General features: G+C 38.7%; 1 protein-coding gene across 1 annotated transcript in view; it reads right to left on the reverse strand.

Moving 5' to 3' along the window:
• cntn3a.2 (contactin 3a, tandem duplicate 2) overlaps nucleotides 1-12,678 on the reverse strand; it is a 48,534-nt gene extending 35,856 nt beyond the window's left edge. Inside the window, exons 1-5 of the mRNA XM_014991211.2 lie at nucleotides 12,476-12,678; nucleotides 11,602-11,737; nucleotides 3,994-4,169; nucleotides 1,263-1,358; nucleotides 661-864 (exon numbers count right to left, since the gene is read on the reverse strand). Coding sequence (XP_014846697.1) covers nucleotides 661-864; nucleotides 1,263-1,358; nucleotides 3,994-4,169; nucleotides 11,602-11,737; nucleotides 12,476-12,530 — 667 coding nt within the window. The 5' untranslated portion in view covers nucleotides 12,531-12,678. The remainder of the gene's footprint in view (nucleotides 1-660; nucleotides 865-1,262; nucleotides 1,359-3,993; nucleotides 4,170-11,601; nucleotides 11,738-12,475) is intronic.
• Nucleotides 12,679-25,679: the final 13,001 nt, after the last annotated feature.

A 25,679-nucleotide genomic window follows, 5' to 3' on the forward strand; every position in this document is an offset into this window, starting at 1 on the left:
CACACTCCTAGCAGCGCATCACTTAAATGTACAGTCACTGGGTGTTGTGCAGAGCCAGCGAGGAATAATTCAAAACACAGCAAGGGAGGGGGGGCGATTAATGTCTTGTTTTTTTCAGTCAGCAGCTTCTTATCTATTATTTCAAAGCTTGAGTGGGCAGTTTTATTGTTTATATCATTATTCAGAGAAAGGCGCAGGAGATGGGGATCAGACAGTGATGCAATAGGATTTAAATTTATGCAGCTACATGTACAGTACACTGAGTGGAAACTAACTGGTTGAGCCACCAGAACACTCAATGTAATGGTCCAGTGACGTATGACTCATGTTTAATTCATCTGAGGCAATCTTTATTCACTCTTTCTATGAAACCATATCAGGGAACAGAACAATCCAGAAAATCCATGTGAAAGCAGGAGGAAGGTCTTTAAAGGGGAACGCAAATTATGAGGAGGGCAAGTCAGCACAGGGGGAGATTCAGGGAATTTGTTTGTCAAAAATCAACTGCGTACGACAAGCTACTGGTACTTAGGGACTTAAATGCAGCGATGGACAACAAAAAGAGTTCTTTGAAAATCTGGTGACAAAAGAGACATCAATAAGAAAAAAAAACCAACAAAAGAAAATTGTTGAATGTCATGAACGTTTGCAGCATCTTACCGTCTGTCCTGAGGATCAGAGATGTGGGCGAGCTCTGAACCTTGCCTTTTGTGATGCTGTTCATCACCACACATGTGTAGTTCCCCACATCAGAGGGCTCCACCTTAGCAATGTACAGGTTTCCCGTCTGCTGGGAGACAAATCGCCGATTGTCTTGCTGAACAAAGTATGGATACTCATTGAAGACCCATGCGTATGTAAGGTCTGAAAGACAAACAGGCGTACAAGCAATCGATGAACACTCTTAGACATGATTTAATATCTTACTTTATTATTGATGAGTTCTTTATCATTTTTAAACATAATTAGGAACTACAATTTAGATAAAAGCCTGAGAAATGTCTCCAAGTTTTTGCAGTTGTATTTTCGATTGCACTAAATACAATGCAGACACTAACACGTTAATCAAGTCCATCAAATGGGCGGGAGGGGGGGGGGCGAGGGGGGGGGTCCATGGAGAAATAGTTCTTTACTTTTTATGATTATTTAAACGGCATGCCATAACCTGAGGAGGCATTCTGATTTTCCATTTTGAGTGCACCAACTAATCAGAAACGTCTTGTTATGATGGCGTTTTTAAATTATTGCCTGTGAGTATCTACCTCCTGACGAAGTGGGTGTCCCACACAGTAGCACCACTCCTTGTCCCTCTCGGACCGACACGGCGCTTCTGGTGTGAACTTTGAAATGATCCAAATCTGAGGAAAGACAAAAGAAACAACCAACTATCAAGATTCTAGATGTTCCTTATCAAGGAGACAAAAACGCAGGTGAGTGTGAAACCAGAAATCTTAAAAATACTTATGCATTACTATGGAAAATGAGAAATGTTCTTTCAGAGAAAAGAAAAGCTGTTTAATCTAAATTCTGCTGTGTGTGATATTATTAGGCAAATTGCATTCACCTGGATTCAATTATTTTTGAACAAATACTGTGCTCTCAGGCAGTCTGAAATGTCATTAGGCCTCAAACCTCAATGTTTGACAATAGGAAAGTGAATTTTGCCTTTCTCTGGGGAATAATTATGTGAACATATTAGGCAGCTGAAGTAACAGAGGAGACTTTTCCAAAATTTCCTTTTATATGTTGCAGTTTAACGGGTTTTGAACTTTAAAGAGCAAATATCTTGCAAATAAATCACAACTGTATGACTTTTATTATAAAGAAACCCCACAAAATATAATTAAGTAAAGGTAACTACATCTATATATGATTGATGGTATGAAGTGGCATAAGCAACAGCATGCCATAATTTTAAAGAGACGTTTTTCTTTCTATTTTCTTTATAAAAACATCTAACTGGAACAAGTCAAGTTGATTTTTGACTGCTTATTGTTAAGCAGTCAACAATAAGCAGTGAGTGCTCTTATTTTCCCTCTTGGATTGAAATCTTCTGCAGAAAAAGTAGATGGGCTTTTGTTAAAGTAAATAGGTGAGTAATGAGATTTCTCCTCACCAACCACAAACTGTGTCTTTGTTCAATATACTTTTTGGCCCAGAGTTATGAAACAATTATAATCTTATTTTAAGCAGAAGGAACAATGAGGAAAGAGGACAGAGCTCATGCCACTGTGACAACGTAACTAGAACAACGTGAGTTTTAGTCCGCGTAAAATTTCTGTGGTCGGAAAATTTGTTGTGTTACCATATTTATCTGGTGTCCACTTTGTGAGTACATCCTCTGATGCCACCAGGTCTCATTACAACAAACAAATAAAAAAAAAGCAATAGCCACTCGACTGCATACTTATCAACAGTAATAAGCTGTAGCTGGGACTTGTTTTTTCTTGATGTATGAGCCAATGAATGACAGACTGTATACCAATATTTTGACTTTCCTAACAAACGCTATTTACATTAATTTGTAGTGAATTTTTAGGGACAAAGAACATTTAAAATCAAATTCAAAAATACTTTATTAATCCCAAAGGGAAATTAAATGTTGTTGTAGCTCATAAGCATTTTGTCAGAAAACTAACTTTAGATGAATTATTTAGCGTTTGAATGGTGTGACGGTGTAATGTGTAACGTTTTGACAGCTAGTTCACAGAAGTTTACACTAAAATGGTCAAAAATAAAAGTTGGACTAAGTATGTGTAAGGAAGTGACTTTCAGCTGCTTCCATTCACAGCAGCTATGTTTTACACAGCTGAGCTTGTTTAACCACATGCTCTTTAATTCCTATGTAGGCTGAAAGTCAATAGCTACCACAAATAGGTCTTCCACTTATGAACTCATATTTGAACTAAACACTGAAATTGCTGTTTTGTGTTGGGTGCCTGTTATACGCATTGATATTATGTGACATCATCAGTCATCTGCAACTCTAAGAGATGTGCTGAGCTGTCCTTTTTTTCTGGTTCATTCTTTGAAACTTTTCTTTCTTCCCAAATTTGAGACATACAAATTTCTAGAACTAAACAAACTATAATCCTAAGCACAAACAAAAAGGAAAAGATGCAAAAATGTTGATTTATGCCCTTTATGAGCTAGCAACACAGAAGATGAATAACATTTTAAAGACACTGGTTTGACCTCTAAATCATTCAACAGCAATTTAAAAGCTGCAAAAAGAGCTTTGTAAAGAATAATAAGGTTCTCTTTGTCCTCTTGTTGGAGTGGATTACATTCAGTGAATCAAACTCTAACATGCTATTAAACACAGTCCTATAAAATGATAAATTCTGCTGATTTATTAAATATTACCCTGCTTAGATTATCATATTTGTAAAATAAGTTTTAGACAATGCTAAAATGAAAAGCTTAATGTAATTAGAGGCCACAACAAGAACCCTCCTACATCATGGCAGCAACTATTGGGGATCCACTGTTACCATCTCAACCTTACAAAGTCAGCATTTTGCATAACGTCTGAAATGTACATATAATTATATTTTTTCCCCCAAAATGAACGATGTAACCTCTGAATCGCTTTCTGTCTTTGTTTTCCTTTGCCACATCTTTTAGCACCTCGCATTTGCATCTGTGAAAATCGTATACAATGGCTTTAGAGTGCTATAGCTGACTTTGTGTTTGTTTCTTCTAATGACATTTTCACTTAATTTGCACCTTGTCATGAAAAATGTGCACAGGAAGCATGATTAAGTCGGAGTGCTCACTTGCCTAATGAATAGCTATCTAATGCATGACATGAAAACTGAGAAAAGCCATTGACAGGTTTATGGAAAGAGTGAAACCACAAAGGCAGAGTCTGTGAGAGATTAAACACTGAAACATAGCAGTTGCATTGCTTTATTCCAAAAATTTTTAATTTTCTAAGTACAGCTTTGCTGCAGTTTTGAGTAAAAGTACCAGACATATTAATTGACTTACAGGCAAACTGTAGACTTGCTCTCCTGCTCAGTATAGCTCCTACAGTGTTGTAGGCCATACACTGATACATCCCTACGTCCTGGTAGCGGTCCAGATTGCCTATAATGAGGTTGCCCCCAGACAGACGCCGCCGATGATCCAGGCCCAGATTTATGAGAGTCCCGTTTAGTGACCATCTGTGAGGGCAAACACATCATCAGTCGGCGGCAAAATGCGTGGTCCATCTCTTTCTCGCAAACAAGGTGGTGTTACAAGGCGTGAATGGGAAACACAACTCAGAATGGTGGAAGAAGACATTCACTATGTGGCAGACATACAGGCCCTGCCAAAGGAATTCATACTTTATGGGCTTCTCTTAACTATGTCATTTTACACACACAAACCTGGACGTATTTCATTGAGATTTCTTGTGAAAGATCAACACAAACTTTCACATGTGAAGTGGAAGGACAATTTGTACAAATCAAAATTTTAAAAGTGTAGCATGCATTTATATTTAGCAGGGCTTCAGTCAATAACTTCAAAAACCACCCAGGAGGAGCACTGCATGGTTGTGCCCCTCCATGCCAAAATGGTCTATATCTATATCTTACTCTTTTATGGTGCTGCATATATTAGAGAGGTATCAGCTTGAATCCAGTGGAGGTGGGCTCCATAAAGGACCACTGCCCCATTCTATCGCTAACTACACTACAACAGCAGAGACTCTTTAGGGTTCTATGGACCCCCAAAGACTAGCCAGGACAGGAACCAGTAGTTCCTGGCAGGTGGACCAAGTCTTCCAGCCCCACTGGTCACTTACCCCAACATAACAAACCCCAAGTAAGCACTACCCAAGTTCACTACCCCACTCCTAAACTCAAACCCCAGAGGTACTACATCCAAATAACACTGCAGCAACTGTGACTATTTGAGCGACACCCTGGAGCAAAGATGGCCACCCTACAGGGAATCAGAGCAAGCTCCAAGCCCATCAAGAATCCTGTCCCACACCAGCTAACAACAGTTAGGAACTTCAACAAGCCAGGTAAGACAGCACAGGGAGCAATGGACTATGACCACTCGACTACACAAACTCTCATGCCAGTCTCATTGTCACCACAGAGCAGCACCCACATAATCTCGGATTATTGTTCTCCGTGTCTGGCAAGTGAGCTTAGGTGGACAGAGGGTCTTGGTAAGTTGGCAGATAGGCCAAGATGATAGATTTTGTACTATCATCAGACCCTCTTCTCAACAGTTTTATATCTGACCTGTCTGGTGTGCTCTTTGGTCCTCCTTATTTAGTTTTCTCCACTAATGTGTCTATCAAACCTCTGTGGCCTACATAGAGCAGCCATATTTACACTGAGAATAAATGAGATACAGATGACCTCTGACAGGGTGACTTCTGCAGGCAATTTGTCCCATTGAATTTTTATTTAGGGGTGATCACAGTAAAGTGAGCTGTTTTTTTTTTTATTATTTGTAAAACTAAACACAAATTATACTCATTTTTGGTTCAACATTTCCAATCCCAATTAAAGACATGGTGGGCTCTATAACATTTACAATTGTATCCAAATCTAAATGTTCAGTGCGTGTAGGTACTTTTTCACAGCACCATAGGCTTGAGTGAATCTTTAAATGGACATCAAACTATATTAGTATCATGTTTACCATTAATCACTTCCTGCCAACGCATTAACACATCTTCTTAAGTCAGGGAATGCATCTAAAACCTTGTTTTTAACCGCACAACTTCTTCCTTACTGTGTGACCCTACCGCACCCCACGACACACACGCATTTCCTGCTTCTTCCTTCACACCTTTTTTAAATTGATTTTCACACTTAGCATTGGCAAAGGAATGAAGCTAAAAGTCACCAAATAACCTCGGATACGTTGCATACTAGTTGGCATTTTCATAGCATCACTGCATAACATTAGCATTCTAGCTTGCACCAGTCCTTCACATCTGCTCGCTTCTCTCATATTTGCTGTTCTAACATACACAGAATTTCAATTCAGTCAAAATTCAAACAAAGTTGCTCTTCTGCTGATGTTTCTCGTGTAATATATATTTTTAAAATCATCAAGTAAGAAGGTTAGATCATAAGACAGCTTAATAACATGTTGCTTAAGTTGAAAAGAGTAAGTAGGCTTTGCCTATAATTAAATATTAAATCACCAATCAGGGAACAAGTTCAAAGTGGCAGAACGTCTCAAACATTTTCTACTGTACCTCTTCATCTCTGTCAAGCTTTAGCCTGCTAAGATCCCCATGATCCCCAAAGGACTGGGATTGAGCACAGTGAATAATACCAAACACAATTGGCCGTGGTTCTTGTTTGATGGGCCACAAGTGTTTGCAAACTCATTATCGGCCTCAAAGCGCTTTGTCCCACTGGAAAACTGATCTGCATGCCGGATTACGTGTCCATTCCAGAGCTACACTGACGATAAAATTGCCCTCTGCCCTTTTTAATAACCCAGTGATGGATTTGTAACTGACCAGGTCAGTCGCTTAACCTGGAAAGCAGATTGCAAGTTTCAAAGAGGCAACTTATTGATTAAATTCCAACACTCCCTTTGTTCTTATTCCAAATAACCATAATCTAATAAAAAAATGATTGTTCAGTAAATAACAAATCCTGAAGATATGAACGCATTTTTATGGCTTGGTTAGGTCACTTTATGTTTTACCAAAAAAAAAAAAAATCTAATTATTATGACAGATTAGTTACAGGTTCAATACTACATCTGAGGGTGTATGAGGGGCGTAAAATTGGTGGGTCCATCTTAACCCCTCATTCTGTGTTTTGTCCTCCCAGCTGAGGTGTAATAAACACATGGAGTCCCAGTTCACTTTTCCTTTTTTTTGGTCTTATGTAATAATCTAATTTTATTAGAATTGAATATTGGGTTTTAATTATCTGTGTTAAAACAAATGAAAAACATATTTTAATCTGTGTCTAATAAATTTATATATGATGAGTTTGATGTTTGAAATTAATTACTGGAGTAATTAAATCTTTTGAATGGTATTTTAATTTATTGATATGCATCTATACGTATTGATCTTGTGAAGTGCCTTGACATGACATTTGATGTGAACTGGTTTTGCATAAACGGGCAAAACTAAATTTGCAAATCACTAATAGATAAATATTCTGCGGTTTTGGAAATGTTATGACTAAAACAAAATCTTGCAGTTGTTTTCTATATTCTATCTTTTTTATTTAGCTACAACACCACTTGCTGCACTGTCCCCTGCTTCCCACAGAGATCATTAAATTTTAATCTTCCAGTATCTCACACACAAAGCCATTCCCTGCTATTTAAGGGTAGTCAAAGATCACGGTTTTGGAGGTTATCATCACTTTAGCTGTAATCACCTCCTCTCTGTCACGTCATATTAACATAAAGTGACACCATCCCGCCTCTGACTTATCATTTCCAACATTAGCACTTGGTGTGAGGTAACAGTGAGCTGATGCAACAAAAAAAGAAACAAACGCCTTTTTAACTTCTTCTCTCGGCTGGATTCTTCTGTCACATGTTGGCATGGGAACGTGATATGTAAACATTTGCACAGTAGGTTTGAGCTATTAAATAAATGAGACACCTGAAAGAACTCAAGCATCAGGTTACATCATTTTTCATATTTTAATAGAGAAATTCTTCTATTCCATTCTCAGCCACAATGCCATTATGCATCTCCTTTTGACTGTGGTAAAAAAAAAAAAAAAAAAAAGAAAGATCATACATGGGTTCAAAGACAGGGCACCTTTTATGGATGTTCAATCATTTTTCTCTCACCATAGAGAACATCCGTTTCTTACCATCACCTATATTCATATATTCTGCTGTCCTGAAGTGGAAATAAAAGAAATAAAAGCTTTAAAGGCAGGCTTTCCGAAAGATTTTAAATCTAACTTTCAAATTAATTTCTGAAGGTATATATACATGCTGCCACGTTGCAGAAACCTTACACTGCTGAAAGAACCGACTTTAAACCTTCCTCTTGTAAAAGCAACACACTAAACACCTAAGCGTTTCCTTATACTAGGAGTATGAGTGTGGGTGTCTGGTCCGACTACTTGAATTCAGCTTTTTGACCCTCAGCCATGATTTTCACCTCTTTTTGACCTTCTCTGAAGAGCCTCTGAAGCTCTGCGCTACCAGGATTGACTGGCAACCAGGAAAAAAAAATAAATCAAACAACTCTGCTATAAATTTGTTTTCTGAATACACGCCGACCTTCCAGGTACAGAAAAAAAGTCGAGTCTTCCGAATGATCCCGTGGCGCGGGCCCGAGCGTACAAAACGTGGGTCAAGTGAATGTTACAGTCCCCCTTCCTACTTAGATTATAAGAAGCTCAGACACATTTTCAGAATGCTGTAGAAAGATTATTCTTTTTAAAGAGGCGAGCCGGTTCTCTCCCTTGAGTTATTATGCCGCTGCTGTGTGCATAGAATGAAAGTCTTATATCTCTGGGAGTGACAGAGTAGGAAAAGAAAGAAGGTAAAGAAGGAGAAAAAAAGGGGCTGGGGAGCAATGTGAGCCCATTTACACTTCAAGAGCGGAGCCAGAAAGGTTGTGGGGGCACGCAGACACTTGCACAGCCAGTCTGACGAGACAGCACATTAAACATCTCACCTTTAATCATTACATGGAAATACCTGGTCTTAGGCGAACGGGATGTGAAAAGCCTGAAATAATGAGTGCACACACTGCACGGCACTACCAATGCAGCTCAGGTGGCCGGCAGCTCCCACTAAACGCTAAACACAGAAGACAATTGTAATCAATGGCTCTCTGTGCCAATTGGCGTCTAGCAATCTGCATTGTTCTCGTGGTGTTTTAATAAAGGAGCCGATCATCAGGATGCTGCGTGTATCTCTCTAATCTCTGGTGGTGAGAAAAAGAGACAGATTGGTGGTGTTAGTCAATATGAGTTAGTAGAGCCATAATGCCATCACCGCCTAGAGTGTCTATATGCATTTCAATCTAATTAGGAGAAAATGAATAGAAGGGAGAACACATATCTTTTTCACACACAAAAAAGTAGAGTTCAGTAATTAATCTTTTTTTTTTTTTTTCTTCTTTTTTTTTTACCAAGTAAATAACTGCAGCTGACTCAGTCTGAGTGGGTAGCTACCAGCAAAATGAGAGATTTATTTTTATTTTTATTATTTGATTTGAATTAGGGCCGGAACTTTCACGCAATAATTTAGATTAATTAACTACATTGATTTCCACTCATTAAAAATTGTAAAGCAATTAATACATGCAAAAGTCACAAGCTAGAACCTGTTTATTGTGTTATTGTGTTTTTGGTGCAAGCCATAGCAATGGATGACAAAGATTGCTTCTCTTGGCCCATCAGCGGTTAATATTTGCTTCTGTAAACAATCTAAAGCGACGGTGGAAAAGTCTGTTGCTGTGTGCAAGTTGTGCAAAAAGTCTTTAACCCATTACAGAGGTTTTTCAAGCCTAAAATAACACCGCAATGCAATACATGTTGCAGCAGCACAGACGTGCCCAACACTAATGTGTCCACATTTTAATGAAGTATTTTTCTCAAAGAAGCTACAAGAGTTACTAGGGACACTTGAAAGCTGAATGAGCATAATAGCTCTTTGCACCAATCTGATGAATAAACGACTGAAATAACATTAAAAACAATAAATGTCTTTGTCGTTGAACTCATTTGTCTTTTTATTTAACAATTTAGCAGCAAAAAGGTTTTGTAATTGAAAATGTTGAATATTTTGTCGGTACATGGTTTTGATTAAAATGCCATTAATTGTGATGAATTAATTACAGACCCAGACATTAACTCTATTAAGAAAACGTTTTATCAAGTTCCACCACTAACTTGAATATAACATTTTGTGCACGCACATGACTTGAAAGACCCATGAGATATTTAGCAACATTTGTTTGCAAAGTAAGTATGTCCAAAGAAAATGTCCATTTAAGTAATTATTTACATTACAGTACATTTGGTAGCTGAATACGAAATTTATTAACTGTACAATCACAAAAAAATTGACTTAACATAACTAAACTGGCAATGTTCATGATGATTTACGACGGCGCTAGGCATGGGCAAACTTTACAATTGCTTACTGCCCTGGGTTGCTTTTGGTCTCCCAGGATAAATGCAATTCAGAAAGACCATTTTTGCAAGTGCACCCATTTCAGACAAATCAAAGAAAAGTATTATAGTTTGACAGTTTAACAAATTTATAATTTACAGTTTGTTTAGCAATCTAATACATAACAGCTAAGGAGCTTGTCATTTCTGAAACCTGAATCAAACCTGATCAGCAGGACTGTTAATGCTTCGGTTTAAAATTAAAAATTAACACAACTGCTGGTATTTTGGTGGTCGCTTTAATTTTATACTGTTCAACTTTCTCATCTGTTGGTAACCAATCGGAGAAAAATAATAAAATCAATCATTGACAAACACTAACTGAAGCCACATATTCTGATCAACTGTGCAGCCACAAATAGCACAACAAGCAAATCACACATGACTGAGCTTTGACAAGCCACCCGTATGTGCTTGAGTGTTACAAACACAACCAAAAATAAGACATTACTAATTGCTAACATGTTATTTATAACATACTTCTCACCAGAAACCAAACAAACTTCTTTCCTGCAGCTATTATATTGGAAGTTGCTAACATAAACAAACCTTCAGCAGCATTGTCAGGAATAATGTGGATAAAACAGAAATCATTTCTTTCACAGACATATTTATCTAGATTTGGGTGAGATCTTCATAAAGCTTCTGGAAGAAAGAGTTACAGACTAATGAAATCATGCTTGACCTTTTGGCCCCGACTCCAAAAGGCCTGTTCACGACAACAAAACTGAACGTTACAAAAACAATACAGATGAAACATGGTGTATTATTTTACTGGATTGCAAAAACATAAAACTTTTAAGCATGTCAGTTACTGATCTTATAACTTTAATGAAGCATTCAACAGAGATTCTGTATTGCAAAAGTGGTCATTATAAAAATGTAGATTGGGTCATTGCTGGTGTTAATCAATATGGTGTTAGCTTTTATTAGCAATAAAAATAACACGTGTCTATTTCAGACAAAAACATTAAATTAAAACTGTGATTTATCATATGAAAGATGTGATGCTTTGATAATCTCATACTGGCCCGTGCCTATTTGCAACATAATCAGTGGATCCAGCATTTTCCCACAGGATATATACCATCTGTGCTCAATAACATCAATACATTTTTAAAAGAGAAAATAATAACACTTTGTATTAAAAACCACAAATGCCCGCATCATTTTGAAACTCAGATGTAATATTAGTAAGTTTGAATTTCAAATAACCTGTTTTAAATGCAACTTTCAATTGCACACAAAAAAGAAAAGAAAAAAGATCGAAGTTCTAATGTAACATTTCCACAAATGAAAGAGATAAAACAAATGGCAGAAAATTCATTTGAATTGCTGATTATGAAGTAGAAGTCTCTTACTTCTGTGAAAAATGGTAATAATTGCATCCTTAAGTGCAGAGCTTTGGCACCATTGGTATTACATTGAAAATAAATTAATTTCCAGGTAAATGAGCTCTTACCTGTACTGAGGAGAAGGCGTGCCCTTAGCATCACAAGTCAGGGTGGCTTCTTCTTCTATGGAGTCGACGGGGATGAACAGGTCGGCTGGTTCCATCCTCCACCGCGGACCGTGGTATGACGCACTGTCCAGACAATCTTTCAGAGAAACACAAAACTGCCTGAGCATGAAGAAGAATATCCACAGTGACAGAACTGATGTTCTAATTGTTTTTAAGGCATTCTGAAGCAAAATAATACTAATAATATGAGTATGAAAAAAACCAGAAAATATTGGAAGTGACATCCATGAGTTTCATATGATTCTGATCATGGTGTATTTCCAAACAGATAAACTCAAAAAAATCAACATCAGAGTGCATTATTAAATCAGCAATTCCTTTGCGTTACTTTAAAAAACATACATCGTGTCGATATGCATTAACAAAATAAAGCTATTACTATATATAAAATAGAAAAAAACGGTTATTTTAAAATTTGATCACCAAACTGTGCTGCAAAATGTATTAAAGACGGACTCAGAGGAGTGATTTCTATCGTTTATTCTTTGTGAAAAGAATGATTGTGACTTTTATTACCAATACATTTCACTGACAGAGGTGGGGAAGCTTGTGCTCAGTGTTTTGCCCAGGAAAAGATTATAGAATAAAAGCATCATATCTCCCCATCGGGTTATAATCTCAGCGGTGCGAGGAAAAAGATTGAGAGTATTCTGTTTGCAGTGTGAATGGAAGTCAATACTGATGAGTACTCCTCTAAACCGGAGCCTCCTATCATCTCTGACATCTCTTCACCCACTATACCACAACTGTGAATGTCCAAAGGACAAAAAAAAAAAAAAAAAAAAATCATCATTCATATGAAAAGGTGCTTTACCTGTCAGACGGTCGATGATTGATAGCAATAGAAGCAGTTTCCATGGCAGCGTCATCTTTGGCAGCCAGGGGTAAATGAGACTTTCATCCAATAAGCTTTAAAATGGCACTTGCGTTCTCAGAGAGAAAAAAGCGTGACCTGTTGAAACAAGCATTTTCGAGTTAAAATCCTCTAAATGCCAGCTGTTCTATATAATAAGTCTTAAAAAAAAAAAGGATCAAGCAAGTTGAACCAAAGCACACAAACAGATATGCAGGATGCCAACTGTGGTGTGTGGGGCCCTGCTTCTGCAGGTCCCTTCAAATGACCTCGTGAGGCCACGGATTTATTGAAAGCAAACTTTTATCTAGGCAAGGGGAAATGATTTTACCCTCTTTCCAGGTTACTACTGTCCAGTTTCTTTAACTGAAGCCTTGACTGTGTTAAACTTCTATTAAATTAAACTGTGTAAAGAGTTTTTCTAGGGTTGAGAATTATTTTAGCTTAGAAATCCAGATTGTTTTAAAAATAATACATTTAGCCACAAATTGAATGTCTGTTGTATAAAAATTTTAAATGAGAATGCTGTCTTATTGAAGTGATGCCTGAGTTTACAGGGTGATGACTGAAGTTATGATTCAGTTGACAGTTGCTCTGATGAAATAGAGACATCAGACTTTATACAGCTCTAACTCAAAAATGGACACTCGAGGAATATGGAGTTCAAAACCATTTGCAGTACATTTCTATTTAAATAATACTAAAAAAATGAAAATAAAACAATTGTATCATAATCAAAATAAACTGAGTCATATTCATCTTCCAAAGGTGAAGCATAATGTCGCTACAATGGCGCAGATGCTCAGTCTTCCAGCCGCTCAAATGAACAGGGATGGCTGACAAAACAGCAAACAAGCGCTGTAAATTTATTTAAGTATTTCTGGAGAACAGCCTCTTCAGATAAAAAGGTAAAAGCAACAGCATTGTCTTGAGGTGTTTTGCCTACAAGGCAGATGAACAAGTGAAGCTGAAGGACGTTGATAAGACTTAATGCAAGCCGTGCTACATCAAGCAGTTAAAAGTCAAGTGGCACAAAAACTTGGGAGAAGCATCTTAAAGGTCGACACTCAGAAAACATCAGTGAAGCTCCTACAGCAAACATGCCAGATTGAAAAGTTAAAATTTTTTTTGTTTAAATATTAGCAACCTGCAGAGTTATGGCTCCATCACATTAACATATGATTAACATATGAAAGAGTATAGCAGCAGGCACCATTTCATACAATCAAATTTATATTTGACGTACTCATATATCAATGTTAGAAAACTCTTTATATTAAAGAAGTTAATAGGTTTGGGTCTTCAAACATTATTTTTTGAAGACCCAAATTGAAACAAACAAAAGTTGACCAGAAACTAGTCTCACTGACTCCAGCTGTTCACTGTTCACAATGAAAATATGACACAAAATTAGCAGAGATTCAAGAACTGAACAGAGGTGCTGCTGAATACATTTCGCACAGACCAGATTCTTGTTCATAATTTCCAGCTCACTGTACAAATAAGTCCATTAAGAAACATTCCCAAGTTATCTTTTGACCTAAATGGCTGAATTAAACTACTTACGTGATTCAGACAATAACCAAAATGACATACAGCTGTCTTCCATGTTTTTCTGAGCTTTACTAAATAATTTAAAAGTGTATCTCTATGGTAGTAGCATTTAGTTGGATTTTTTTTTTAATCAAGGCAACTCAACAAAGGCAACATTGTAAAGATGTGTGGATAAACTGACTGTGAATGTGAGCTATTCCTCAAGATTACCCCAACTTCCCATCTGACTGGTAGGGCTGTTGTAAACGAATATTTTAGTAATCGAGTAATCTATCGATTATTCTTACGATTAATCGAGTAATCGGATTAAAAAAAATTCTAAAATGAAATATTGGTAAATCTGGCATAATACCGGTGTTACTATCAGATATCAATATCAGTCCAATTTTTCATATTTGAGCATCCCTAACAGTTGCTTTTTTTGTAGTTTAGAAAACTAACCTGTAACAATAATAGCTCACTTTCTAAGTTAACCAGAAGAAAAGTTATAGAAAAATCTGAAATTATATTGAATTTAATAAAGAGGCAGGCTCACAAATATGCTTATAAAAAATGTCTACAATCCAGCTTTTAGTTTATGTATTCATCTTCAGTGAGTTTAATAGATTAATTAAACTCACCTTGCCACCTAACCTGTCACGCTTTGGGTTTGAAAATACGGGAAATGTGCCTGGAGTGGGAGGAGAGGGCGAATGAACGAACGTAAGATGGAGGGGAGGAAATAGACCAGCGGACTGACGAACCGTTAGACCGGGGGACGAACACGGGGGGAAGCAATACGGGATATTTACGACACCTTCACTGGTCACACTCAGAAACTCATCTACCAGCCATGTACGATGCGCTCCGCCACCCGTTTCTTCAGACCGGGATATGAAATTTATTGTGCGGTTCGTCGGTAAAGCTACATTTACACGGTAAGCATCAGCTACTCAGCCGCCCGCCCTGTTCAGTCTATCCGCTCACCTCAGCGCTCTTCCCGCCGTTCGCTTTCAACCAGCAGCCCCGGAGGAGAAATGCTGCCGTACTCCAGGCATTCCCCCCAGTCATTTTAAGGATGCTTATTGGTTCCCCAAAAACGATAAAAAGTCGGGCATTATCATCAATCAATAAAATCCCCACGGGCCAATCTTGAAGATTGGACTTTATGCCGCTGAGACTTAGCTTTTGTCAACAACTCAGAGGCGGAAGTGAGAGCTCCGCGCAACGCAAATGAAGTCCCGGCCGGAACACGGTGCGCTAACTAATAAAACATAAATTAACGAAGCTTCGAGGCAGGAAAATTTTCCTCGAGGAATTTTAGTAATCGAGGTACTCGAATCATTCGAGGAATCGTTTCAGCCCTAGACTGGTTTGCCAACTTCCACCTGACAAGTTCCCCTATAAACAAACTCTTTCTGATTTCAGAGAACTCAACCTCATCAGCCATTATTGGCTGTGTACCCCAACATCTGGCTGTATTTAATGTTCCATTTGTCAGCGTTATTCATTTTGTTTAAGTTGCACAAGGCTTGTGGGAAGTTTGTGTGAGATTACATTTTCTTCCATGCTCTGTCAAAAGGTGCAGTAAGCTTAAGTATCGTTCCTCTTCGAATTAGCAACGTCAATACAATTTTGACGCAAAGCGGAGACTGTGTTCAACGTTACTGTTTGTACTGTTTGTACGACGTACCTGGGACAAACCGAAAGCTGAGGTTTGGTGTCAAATGCTCCAAACGTCAACGCATTCTCACTTTTCTAATCAGTGACAATGCCACTTTGTGCCCTGCATTGTGGCCAAGCTGCCCTCAGAGACATTTGAGGCATATGGGGGGTAGAACATGCCAATCTATTAGCGGGGAAACCGATGCCTCGGCTCATCCTTCACTTGGACGGATCCATGCCGGCTGCCTGAGGAGACTTGGACCTGGGAATTGGGTGCCATCCAATCAATTAGATTCACCCACAGCAGCATGTGTCTCCCCACATGCTGGGGCGAATCAAGACAGCCTGATGAGGAACCCCATTCCACTCAGGTCCATAATCAAGGGCAAGAGTCTGTCTGCTTGAAGCGCGTGTTGCAAATTGCGATGCACTGAGCAAGTAATGATGCAATTATGAAATGTCAAACGTACACACAATGGAGAACAGGCAATAACGCAGCAGTTAAGTGAGCGGTGCAGCATGTGCGGAGTATATGGAGATTTGAGTACATTAGTCTGCACCTTCATGAAGCAGTGTGCATGAATAAAGCTCATCTGTGCACAGGACCGAGTCTCCTGTAGAGGTGTTCAAGATAGGCCAGGGACAGATAATAACATCCATCTGCTGAATGTCACACAGCCCACACACACCTACACACTCAACTTGCTTTCTAACCATGTGTACCACATACAGTATAGGAGCTAGTACCTCTCTCCCCACACACACACACACACACACTCTCTCTTACTTGCTCTTTCTCCCTTTCCATTTAGAAGACATAATCCATGATGTGCAGCTCATTTGTGGCCTAATCCTGAGGCAAGTCTGGTTCAGAGTACTACTTATGGAAGGCCTAATTGTTTGTCAGCTGCCCGGATGTCAAATCAGACATGTGGGGTCTCAGCCAGGATTTTCCTCCCTACCTTTCATGTTTGCTCAGGCTTTTTTTTTTTTCCTTCCCCCAAAAGTCTGCAAAATTGGATTGGTACGCTTTCTCTTCAGAAGAGTCCTGGATGCCTTACCTCAGTGATAGGCCCATGCACACTGTGCAAACTGCTGGCACCTCCAGCGCTACAGATTGGTGGGGATGCAGTTGGTATCGCTCTCCTGTCAACTTTGCATGTTACGGTTTGGATTTGAAAAGGGGTTTTTTATCAGGAACAGATGGTGCCACTTTTTAAAGCACATCTGATCGGTCAATATTAGTCTAGCAGCAGGATAAATGCAGACAGCGCCCCCAACCCCCCACTTTTATAGTGGTACTACTGTAAAAGCGCAAGTCCTGTGCTGCTTATTCACACCTCCCAGTCCTCTCTACTGTCTGCTACACCACAAAGTCTGTGTGACATCAATTTCGTCATCTGTACCAACCAACTGGGGTCCACCAGGACTCTCCACAGATGTCCTTCTGCAGTCAGGATTATTGTGACCGTGCTGACTGTGCAAGTTGACAGATACAATAACATCACTGTTCAAAGGGTGAAGGTGCACACGGTAGATACAGAGAACTATGAATCAAATGTTGGACAAATGTTGAAGAAAAAAATCAAATTTTTTTTTTATGGAACTAAAATTGGGAGATTTGCAAGATTTGGAGATTTCTTCTTTTACACATTTCTTTCCCTCTCAGTTTCAGTTGATTTAATTTTGCAGAGGCCTTAGATTTCAGGGAGTTAACGTGTACTTTTGCTCACACCATTTTTCTGTTTATTTTTTATTTTTTGGTCCAGCATAAAGTGTAAATATTGTGCTAAAAGTGTGCAGAAACAAACAGATTAATAGTCATCATCAGCTGTTCATAGTTTTTTTTTTCTGAAGCAGTGATGACTGAAAATACAACAAAGCTGAGAAGGATCACCTCACCATAACAAATAAAGAATGATGGTTAACAGACAAATAATATTTCTGTGATGTTTGCTAACACTGTAATAGCAGTAGTGAAAAAGTGAACAATTCCAGTTCAATGCTTGATTAAACTGGTGTTTCATTACTTTTAGGGATTCTGTTCCACTTTTGTTCAGCTCTGGTTCACAATGTAAAGTACATATTTTAATCAAACCTGGACTTGGTAACAAACCTAATCTCTTACCTACTGGTCCTTATGCAATCTTTTTATTTTCTTTGTGAAAATATATCATTTGTCTGTTAAGTGTGAAATAATCAGGATCAGTTTCATATAGCTTCCCTGCTTTACCTGATCTGAGGTGATCTACTGTACATGTCAAGAAAACCATTAAAATGTCTTTTTGCTCCACAAATTGTTCAAAGAATTAGTTTCAGTTTTATTATATCTTAAATATAAATGATTCAGCATTAGAGTTCACCAAAGAAAGTAATACAGAAAAATGATTTGCAGACACATGTTTTACGAGTTGATTCACTGTGAGATCATTTATGGCAATTTAAAAGGTTAACAGTAAACTGTGTGCAGGCTAAGGCTGTGCCACTACTGCACTGTTTGAAGTAGAGATGAAATACAGAATCCACCTGTGGATTCTGTATTTCCACCGTGGAGTAGTAGTTTCAGAATGCATAAGCTCAGTATTTGTTTTTGTGAGACTCTGAAAGGTGGTAATCAATATTAAATGCCTTCTCTTCCAACTCTTATGGTCAATGTAATAAATAATATAAAATATGCTGACATTATGACAAACTACAGGCTTGGCTACCAGTGCAATAGCAAGCCAAGGTTTTGAAAAGCTTACAATTTAAAATGTATTACAATTCTCAGTCAAGTCTTTTCTTTTAAGCATACAAGATGCTGGGGAAACTGCCACAATGACCAGAGTTTTCAGTTTTCACCTGCTTGATGGCCCCACTCCCACCTGTTGATGAACACTAGCATTTAACGGGCCACATTTTTCTTACACTAAGAGTAAAAACACTTCCCAGCTGCTTGGCTGTTTTCTATTTTTCACTCAACAGTTAACCCTGTGTGACCTAAATTTCATCCTCTGCATCTACCCTCTAGGGTCCGCCGGCGGTCTCTGCTGAATTTTACAAGCGGCCCAGATTTTGGTGATTGCGCAAACTGTACACACCGACAGCGAACATAACACTCCAGGTCAGAGGGAAGCGCCAAGCAGTCAGCAGAATGAGAATGTCCACATTTGATGCACAATTCTAGTAGCTGTGATGTTAAAAGGCTCACAGAGATTGAGGGAGACATTACACAATGCATGAAGAAATGAAAAAAGTGAGGAAAATCTGGGTTAATCTTAATGGAGCTCTTTCTGTATTCACATTTCTATATGAATACAAGAATGTGTTTGTTCACCAGTTCCAAGAAACTTGAGTTCACGGATACAGAGATAAATGTTTAGTGGAACTCCAAAAGCTTCACGTAAACGCTGCTTTAAAACTAAAGTTGACAAGTCTGAAGGTGGTTATTATTTCTTTTGGGTTTTATTTACATGTCCTGTGATGGATGTGGTGGGTCTGGTTGCCTTATTGTATTGGGGCAGATTTGCTTTGGGATAGTCAACCTGTTTCAAAACTGATGGGCTCCAACAGCCCATTTAATTTCCTGTTTCAAAATCTTTAAAAACCTTGATAATTCTACTATGGTCATCATGGATTTATCACACATGGGTACAAAGCTCAACACATTCTGAAACAAGCACACAGGTGTCCAACCAATTATATTATTTACACACACACACGCACACATGCTCACTTTCAGCTTTCACTCCTAGATAATGTTAATGGTTGCAGTTTGCCTCATGGGGTGAATCCCTCCAACTCTCGATCAATGAGGAGGAACCAACTCGGGGTTTAACTGATTCAGACACAGTAATGCACAAACACCACATCTGCTTGAAGAAAATAGCCCAGCAGGAAGAGTGGGTGTGCATTTTTTATTTTTTTATTCTTTTGAAGGCCTGGGATCCATTCATCAAAGCTGTATCCAAGCAGGCACTGGGACACACAAGTATGTAATTAACTTGAGAATGTTGCAAAGGTGGAACTGTTGCCTGCATGCGTGTATGTGCGTGTGTGTCAGCAGCACCTCCATTTTTTTTTTTTTTTTTTTAGTTTAGTAATGCATACTTCACAAAGATTCACTGAAAGTGCTTTTGCTTCAAAACACATCAGAAGGAGCATCATTGACAAAACATTATCGATTTCTCCCACTACATACAGACATCATGTATTCATTTCAACCTGAGGCTCAACTCCCTTTTATTGCAATCCAATCAATTTGAAATGTCCAGTGGGTTCATATGCTTCAGACTTGATGTGGAAGCCTGGCTGCAGTGTGGCATCACACCAGGAGCGGTGAGAGGCTGAAATCCTAGCATCCCTTCGTCACTCTGACAAAGAAAAAGCATGTTTGAGACACACGCAGCTAGCTACTAACAAATAGAGATTTTTATTTTATTTTATTTTTTTTAATATATGTTATTTCTAAAAGCTTTTTCCTTTACGGATCAGGAAAAGGCTGCGGATAGGAGGGTACATGACGCTGTTCCAAAATTAACACACAATTCTGATCAAATTCGAGGCATTTCATCAGTGAATCAGTTTTAAACATGCGGTCCAGAGCCGACGTTTAAAATGCCCAAATAACTAATGATTTCTTACTAATTTCCACACAGACACGCACACGCACACACACACAAGCACGCACTGAGGCTGTTTTGTCTTACCTCCTGCTCAGAAGTGTCTCGAGACCAGCGGGAGTTAAATTCAGCCCTCGCAGAAAAAAACGACAAATTGATCCTCCATGGAAATAACGTGGTCGAGAAAATTTCGGTCACAATTGCAAGGTCGTTCATACAGGTGAAAGTGAGTCTGTGCTGGCCGGTGGCGAGGAGGCTCAAACACATGCGGCTCATATCGCTGCTCTGCCTCCTCTCCTCCACTCCCTACACGAAAAATAAAAAAATAAATAAGAAGAATTCAGAGGCACTCACTCGCTCATTCTCTCACACACACACACGCACGCACGCGACACCCACGTTGTTCGCAGCACTGAATCGCGTTTAAAGCATATCCTCGCGCCCGCTGTAGCTACGAGTCTCGCCCCTCTGTTTACGCTCCCAAATCCAACACGCGTCTTTCTGAAGCCGGGCTCGCAGAGGGATCTTGCAGAGATGATTTATTATGCGCATCAAGTCGGCTCTCCGCTGCGAAGAAGAAGAGGGAGGAGTAAGAGGAGGAGGAGGAGGAAGAGGAGGAGGAGGAGTGGTGGCGGTGGGCTGGTAGCGGCCACAACCAGCAGCAGCGATTGGGATGTGGGGAAGGTGCGCGGGGATGGGGAGGCGGACGCACCTGGAGGGAGAAGTGCGCCCCTCTGCGTCAGACCACCATTGCTGCTGCGCATCTGTGGTTCAGCCGAGGATCGTGGTAGGGACTATTTTCGCCAGTGCCGCAGGCTGTTCCCATATTTAAGCAAACTATGGGTGAGCCATGGGGATTTTAAGGAAAGAAGGAAAGGTGCGGCTAAAGCCGTTTAGTTTTAATTTATTTTGACCAACATTGTGCATAATTATAAACTAGAAGGGAAACTGAGCAAGGAGAAATTATTCTTTGCACCCTCAATCAATACTTTGTTTAGTCACATTCTGCTGTGATTACACTTAGAGTTTTACACATCCAAAGGCAATTAAGATCTGCGATAATCCAACTGGATGCACATCATCTGTGAAGAGCAATGTTGGAGGCTTGCAGCCCGTGCAGATCGTTACTTGAATGGTTCCCCCCGGTGAGCACCTGTTTGGGTTTTTGTACTGAAGGTATTCTACTCTAGCAGAACCTTCTAAGGCCTTCATAACAAAACCATCTCCAAACCAAATCGCCTCATTTATCGAGAGACCTGTAAGGTCGGCCATGTTGTTCATCGTTACATTTTCTCCCCCTCTCTCTTCATGCTTTTGTGCTTGAAACATCCACAGAAATGCATTTCGGTTGACCCTTGCCTGACGTGGCTCTTCAGCTGTCACAGGTTAATTTGCTGTCTAGATTTAGTTTCACTAAAGACGTCAAACAGCTATGTCTGCATATCTTCCCCACAACAACTGCCGCTGCTTGCTACAAATTTTCGATTGCCTTCATATTTGTGCTTGAAGTGACCATTCTAACCGATCACCGTGTTTCAGTGTGCTAAAGGTTTAGTCATGTCAGGTTTTATCACCCACATAGAGTTTAATGTCCTCACTCAACCAGTTCAAGTGCACAGTTGTGTCTTGGTGGGTTTGCAGATGTGCTGTCCTTTTCCCATTTTCAGATAATGGCCTGTGAGATTTTGAAGTTGTAAAATTTTGTTTTATAACCTAACCACTCCGGTTTAGTTGCAGTTGTCTCCACAAATTTCTTCATGATCCACCTGCTGTGTTCCTTGGTCTTTATGTTGCTACTTGTCCTTTAATTTTCGCCAACAAACCTCTGAGTCCTTCACAGAACAGCTGGTTTTACATCCATATTAGGTTAAATTACAAAATTGGACCTTATTTACCTGTAATTTCTTCTTTAAATTTGAGATCTATGAATCATTTTCTTTTGAGCTAATCATGTACTATTTTGTCTGGCACATATAATCATATCAAAGCACATTGACGTTTGTGACAAAACGTGAAAAGGTCCACGGGTATGAATAGTTTCTCAAAGTGCTATCTTCAAGACCACCATGAGCAAAATTCATAATTCCCAGGCTCCTGTGTTTGGATCAGCAGCGCCTCAGTGGCTTCAAAGGACGAAATATCTTCAGCACAAATTTTCTCACTTCCATTAGAAAAAAAAAATGTCATTCTTTGATTAAAACGTAAAAAACGTATAGGCCTGCGTTGCGGCAGAAGACGTAAGAGGTCAAACGCTCTAAAAAGACTTTCAATCACTGGGGGCTCTTTGAAAGCTAATGAGATCTACAGGAATCACTTTCATTTTGAGTCAGAGCAGCACCAGCAGGAGCCCATGGTGCAAAGAATTGGCAGCAGAAAAACATAATTTCTTTGCTCTCAAGTTCAATTAATAAGAATTATCGCCTAATTACTATTTTTATGCCAGTTAACATCAAATTGTTTAACAGCCCCTGTAAGCCTGTTTCTCAAACAGCCTCTTATGATGAACTGTGGGGTTTTATGAACCATCGCATTTCACAGATTTCTGTCTGTGCGGCTTAATTTGATCTTTTTTTTATAGCAAATTTAAAAGGCAGTCAGCAGACGCCAGCTTCCTTTTCTTATATGATGGTGGCTCAGCAGGAAAAGTGCTCTTCTTGCCGTTTGGAAAGTTGAGGGTGTGCTTCCAACCTCCTCTCTCTCCCGTCTCAAAAAAGCACCCTAAAGTTGCCTACTGACCTTTGTACCAGTGTTTGTATTTGTGCGTCTTGGTTGTGCAGCTGGGTCAGAGAGACTCTACCATAAAAGTGCTTTACATGGTCAGCAGATTGAGAAATCAGCGTTCAGTTCATTTACCACTTAGGGGCTTTACATTCAGAAGAAATCGTACACCTTCAACGTTTTTACCTCCCCCCCCCATTATAGCAACAAATTCCAGTGTATTTTGGTAGGGATTTCATGTGATAAATAATGATGATGAAAAAAAAAATGTAAATGTAGGACAGACCTTTTCATTCAGCCCTTTATAATCTGATATGTAATAAATAAGACTGTTCTGAAAAAGCCTCAGAGGTTTGAGAATATTAGTGACCAAAAAGCATCGTAAAGACCAAGGAACAGAGCAGGCAGGTCAGAGATTAAGTTTATTAAGTAAAGGTTAAATGTTATAGAACAAAATCTTTGAAGGCCTCATGGTCCACTGCTCAATTCAATCCCTGATCCAGAAACCAGGCACAAAAAACCCCCTCCAAAGACACTGTCATCCTCCTAAACTGACAGGCTGAGAATCAAGAGAATTATTTAGAGAAGCAGCCAAGAGATTCATGGTAACTCTGGAGGAGTTGAAGACATTTGAAGCTAATAACACGTTGACAAAACTCACAAATAGTTATGGCAAGAACAGAGCTGTTAAAACAATTAAAAAATATGCCAGAACATGAGAAGTTCATCTTTAGATTGCTGCAAGCCATTGGGGACACAGATGTGGAATTTCTTTTCATAAAACCTGTTAAATAATGTAAAAGATGAGACTGGGACAGAGATTCACCTTGCTGTAGAAAAATAGCCTGGAGCTATAATGGAGTGAAATTAGCAACATCTGACTAAAAATCATTTGACATAATGCATGATAAGAAAACGATTGTTAAAATATTATAAATGATGTTCAATGTGGATTTGACTTTAATCAGATGTGGAGAGCGTTTTTTTTTGTTTTTTTTTCTCCAAACTTTATGAGAAAGTGTCAAATCCTAACAGGCTCGTTATATTGTTTCAGCGACAAAGGTTTCACTCAGCTTACAAGCACGTCTTATTTGGAAGGAGACATTCAAGCTTTATGCCAGTTACAATTAAGAAAATGACAGTTTGCAGTAAAGTCGAACATTTTGAGAAACTGTTTTGAAGCTGGGAGATAGATGATCTGGTACGTACCCACCAATTAAACACGAATCTTCGGTACATGCAGCATCTCACTATTCTTGTTGTCACTGTAAGTCATGCAGGAACAGCTTTTTACACTTTGCTTTTTGTGCAGATTTAGCACAGGAGATAAGAAAGTGTTAATTAGTGAGCTCTGAAGATGGCAGTTGAGTTTTTGTGCTAAACCAAGCCAAAAGCCTGCTGGCAGTATTTTCATAAAACAGTGTTAATTTTTTTTTCTTTTTATTTCAGCTGTCCTTTTTCCACTTTCTTTTCTAAAACATATGTGATATTTCACTGTATAAGTTTGGAGTGATACCTATATGCAAAAAGCATTCGGTTTCAAGGATCTGTTGTTCATGTCTTTAATTTCTCTAGGAACGTTTCTATGGAGACGGTCCCAACCATTTCCAAATATTAAAATTTATTTGTCATTGGTGATTATTTCTGGACTTATGTCTGTCTGAACACAGAACTTACATTTCTTTATTGCGCTTAGAAATCGCTTGAATTTGCAGAGCAAAAAAAAAAGAAAAGAAAAAAAAAGGTAGTTCTGGTACAGATTCACAAAAATAAAGCATGTGTGCCTAAAATATTGTCTTTTCCTTTACTGAATTGAATTGAAGTTTTCAACATTTTCCGTCCTAATGAACATTGGTAACTATTCTGAGCTTTTCATGTGATATTGCAGGTCTTTTTATTGGCAATAAGAATAGAGTAAGAATAGTAAAACAAAGTTAATTCAACTTTATAATGAAGTACTGCGCAATAAGTGTCCACCCCAAACAGAAAATTAAAGAAAAACTTTAAAAATGCTTTACAAATGTTGCAAAAACATGACAAAAACTTAAAATAAGTTAAATAAGTGGAATAAATATCTAAAACAGAAATAAAAGAGTAGTAAGAAAACAAATGGAAAATAAAAAAGAGCAATTATAAATTGGGTAAGGAAAGAAAACTGCACTTGAGATTGATTTGCAGTTGTTTAAAGACAGGAGGAAGACATGAAAAACTTTATATAGATGATTCTGTGCTGATTCTGATGTTGAGAATTGGCTAATTTTTTTCTCATTTATGTTTTGCAAAAACATAAATGAAAAGCAAGTGAAACACAAACTCGCTTCGAAATGTGCACAAATCCTGCTATAAGGATAACATTCCCATGAAACATGGAATCAGATCTACTGACAAGACAAAATAGCTTCTTTCCAGACATTTAGCCATATTATCTCTGGAAGAGCACACGAGTGGTTAATAATAAAACTGGCTGAATGAGTTATTTTGCATGATGGCTCACCGCAGTGATTTATTGCATGAACACCCCGTAATGTTATTAGTTCCACCTGTGCGTTTTCTGTCACTTGATTGAACGTGTTAATATGAAGTGCTGATTAATGTATCTCAATGCATATACAGAGCAAAACCTCTGAGAAGCGGCGCGGGTAGAACGT

Source organism: Poecilia mexicana, unplaced genomic scaffold (assembly GCF_051168715.1).
Source record: "Poecilia mexicana isolate PSO_F unplaced genomic scaffold, ASM5116871v1 scaffold_7, whole genome shotgun sequence".
Classification (NCBI taxonomy): domain Eukaryota; kingdom Metazoa; phylum Chordata; class Actinopteri; order Cyprinodontiformes; family Poeciliidae; genus Poecilia; species Poecilia mexicana.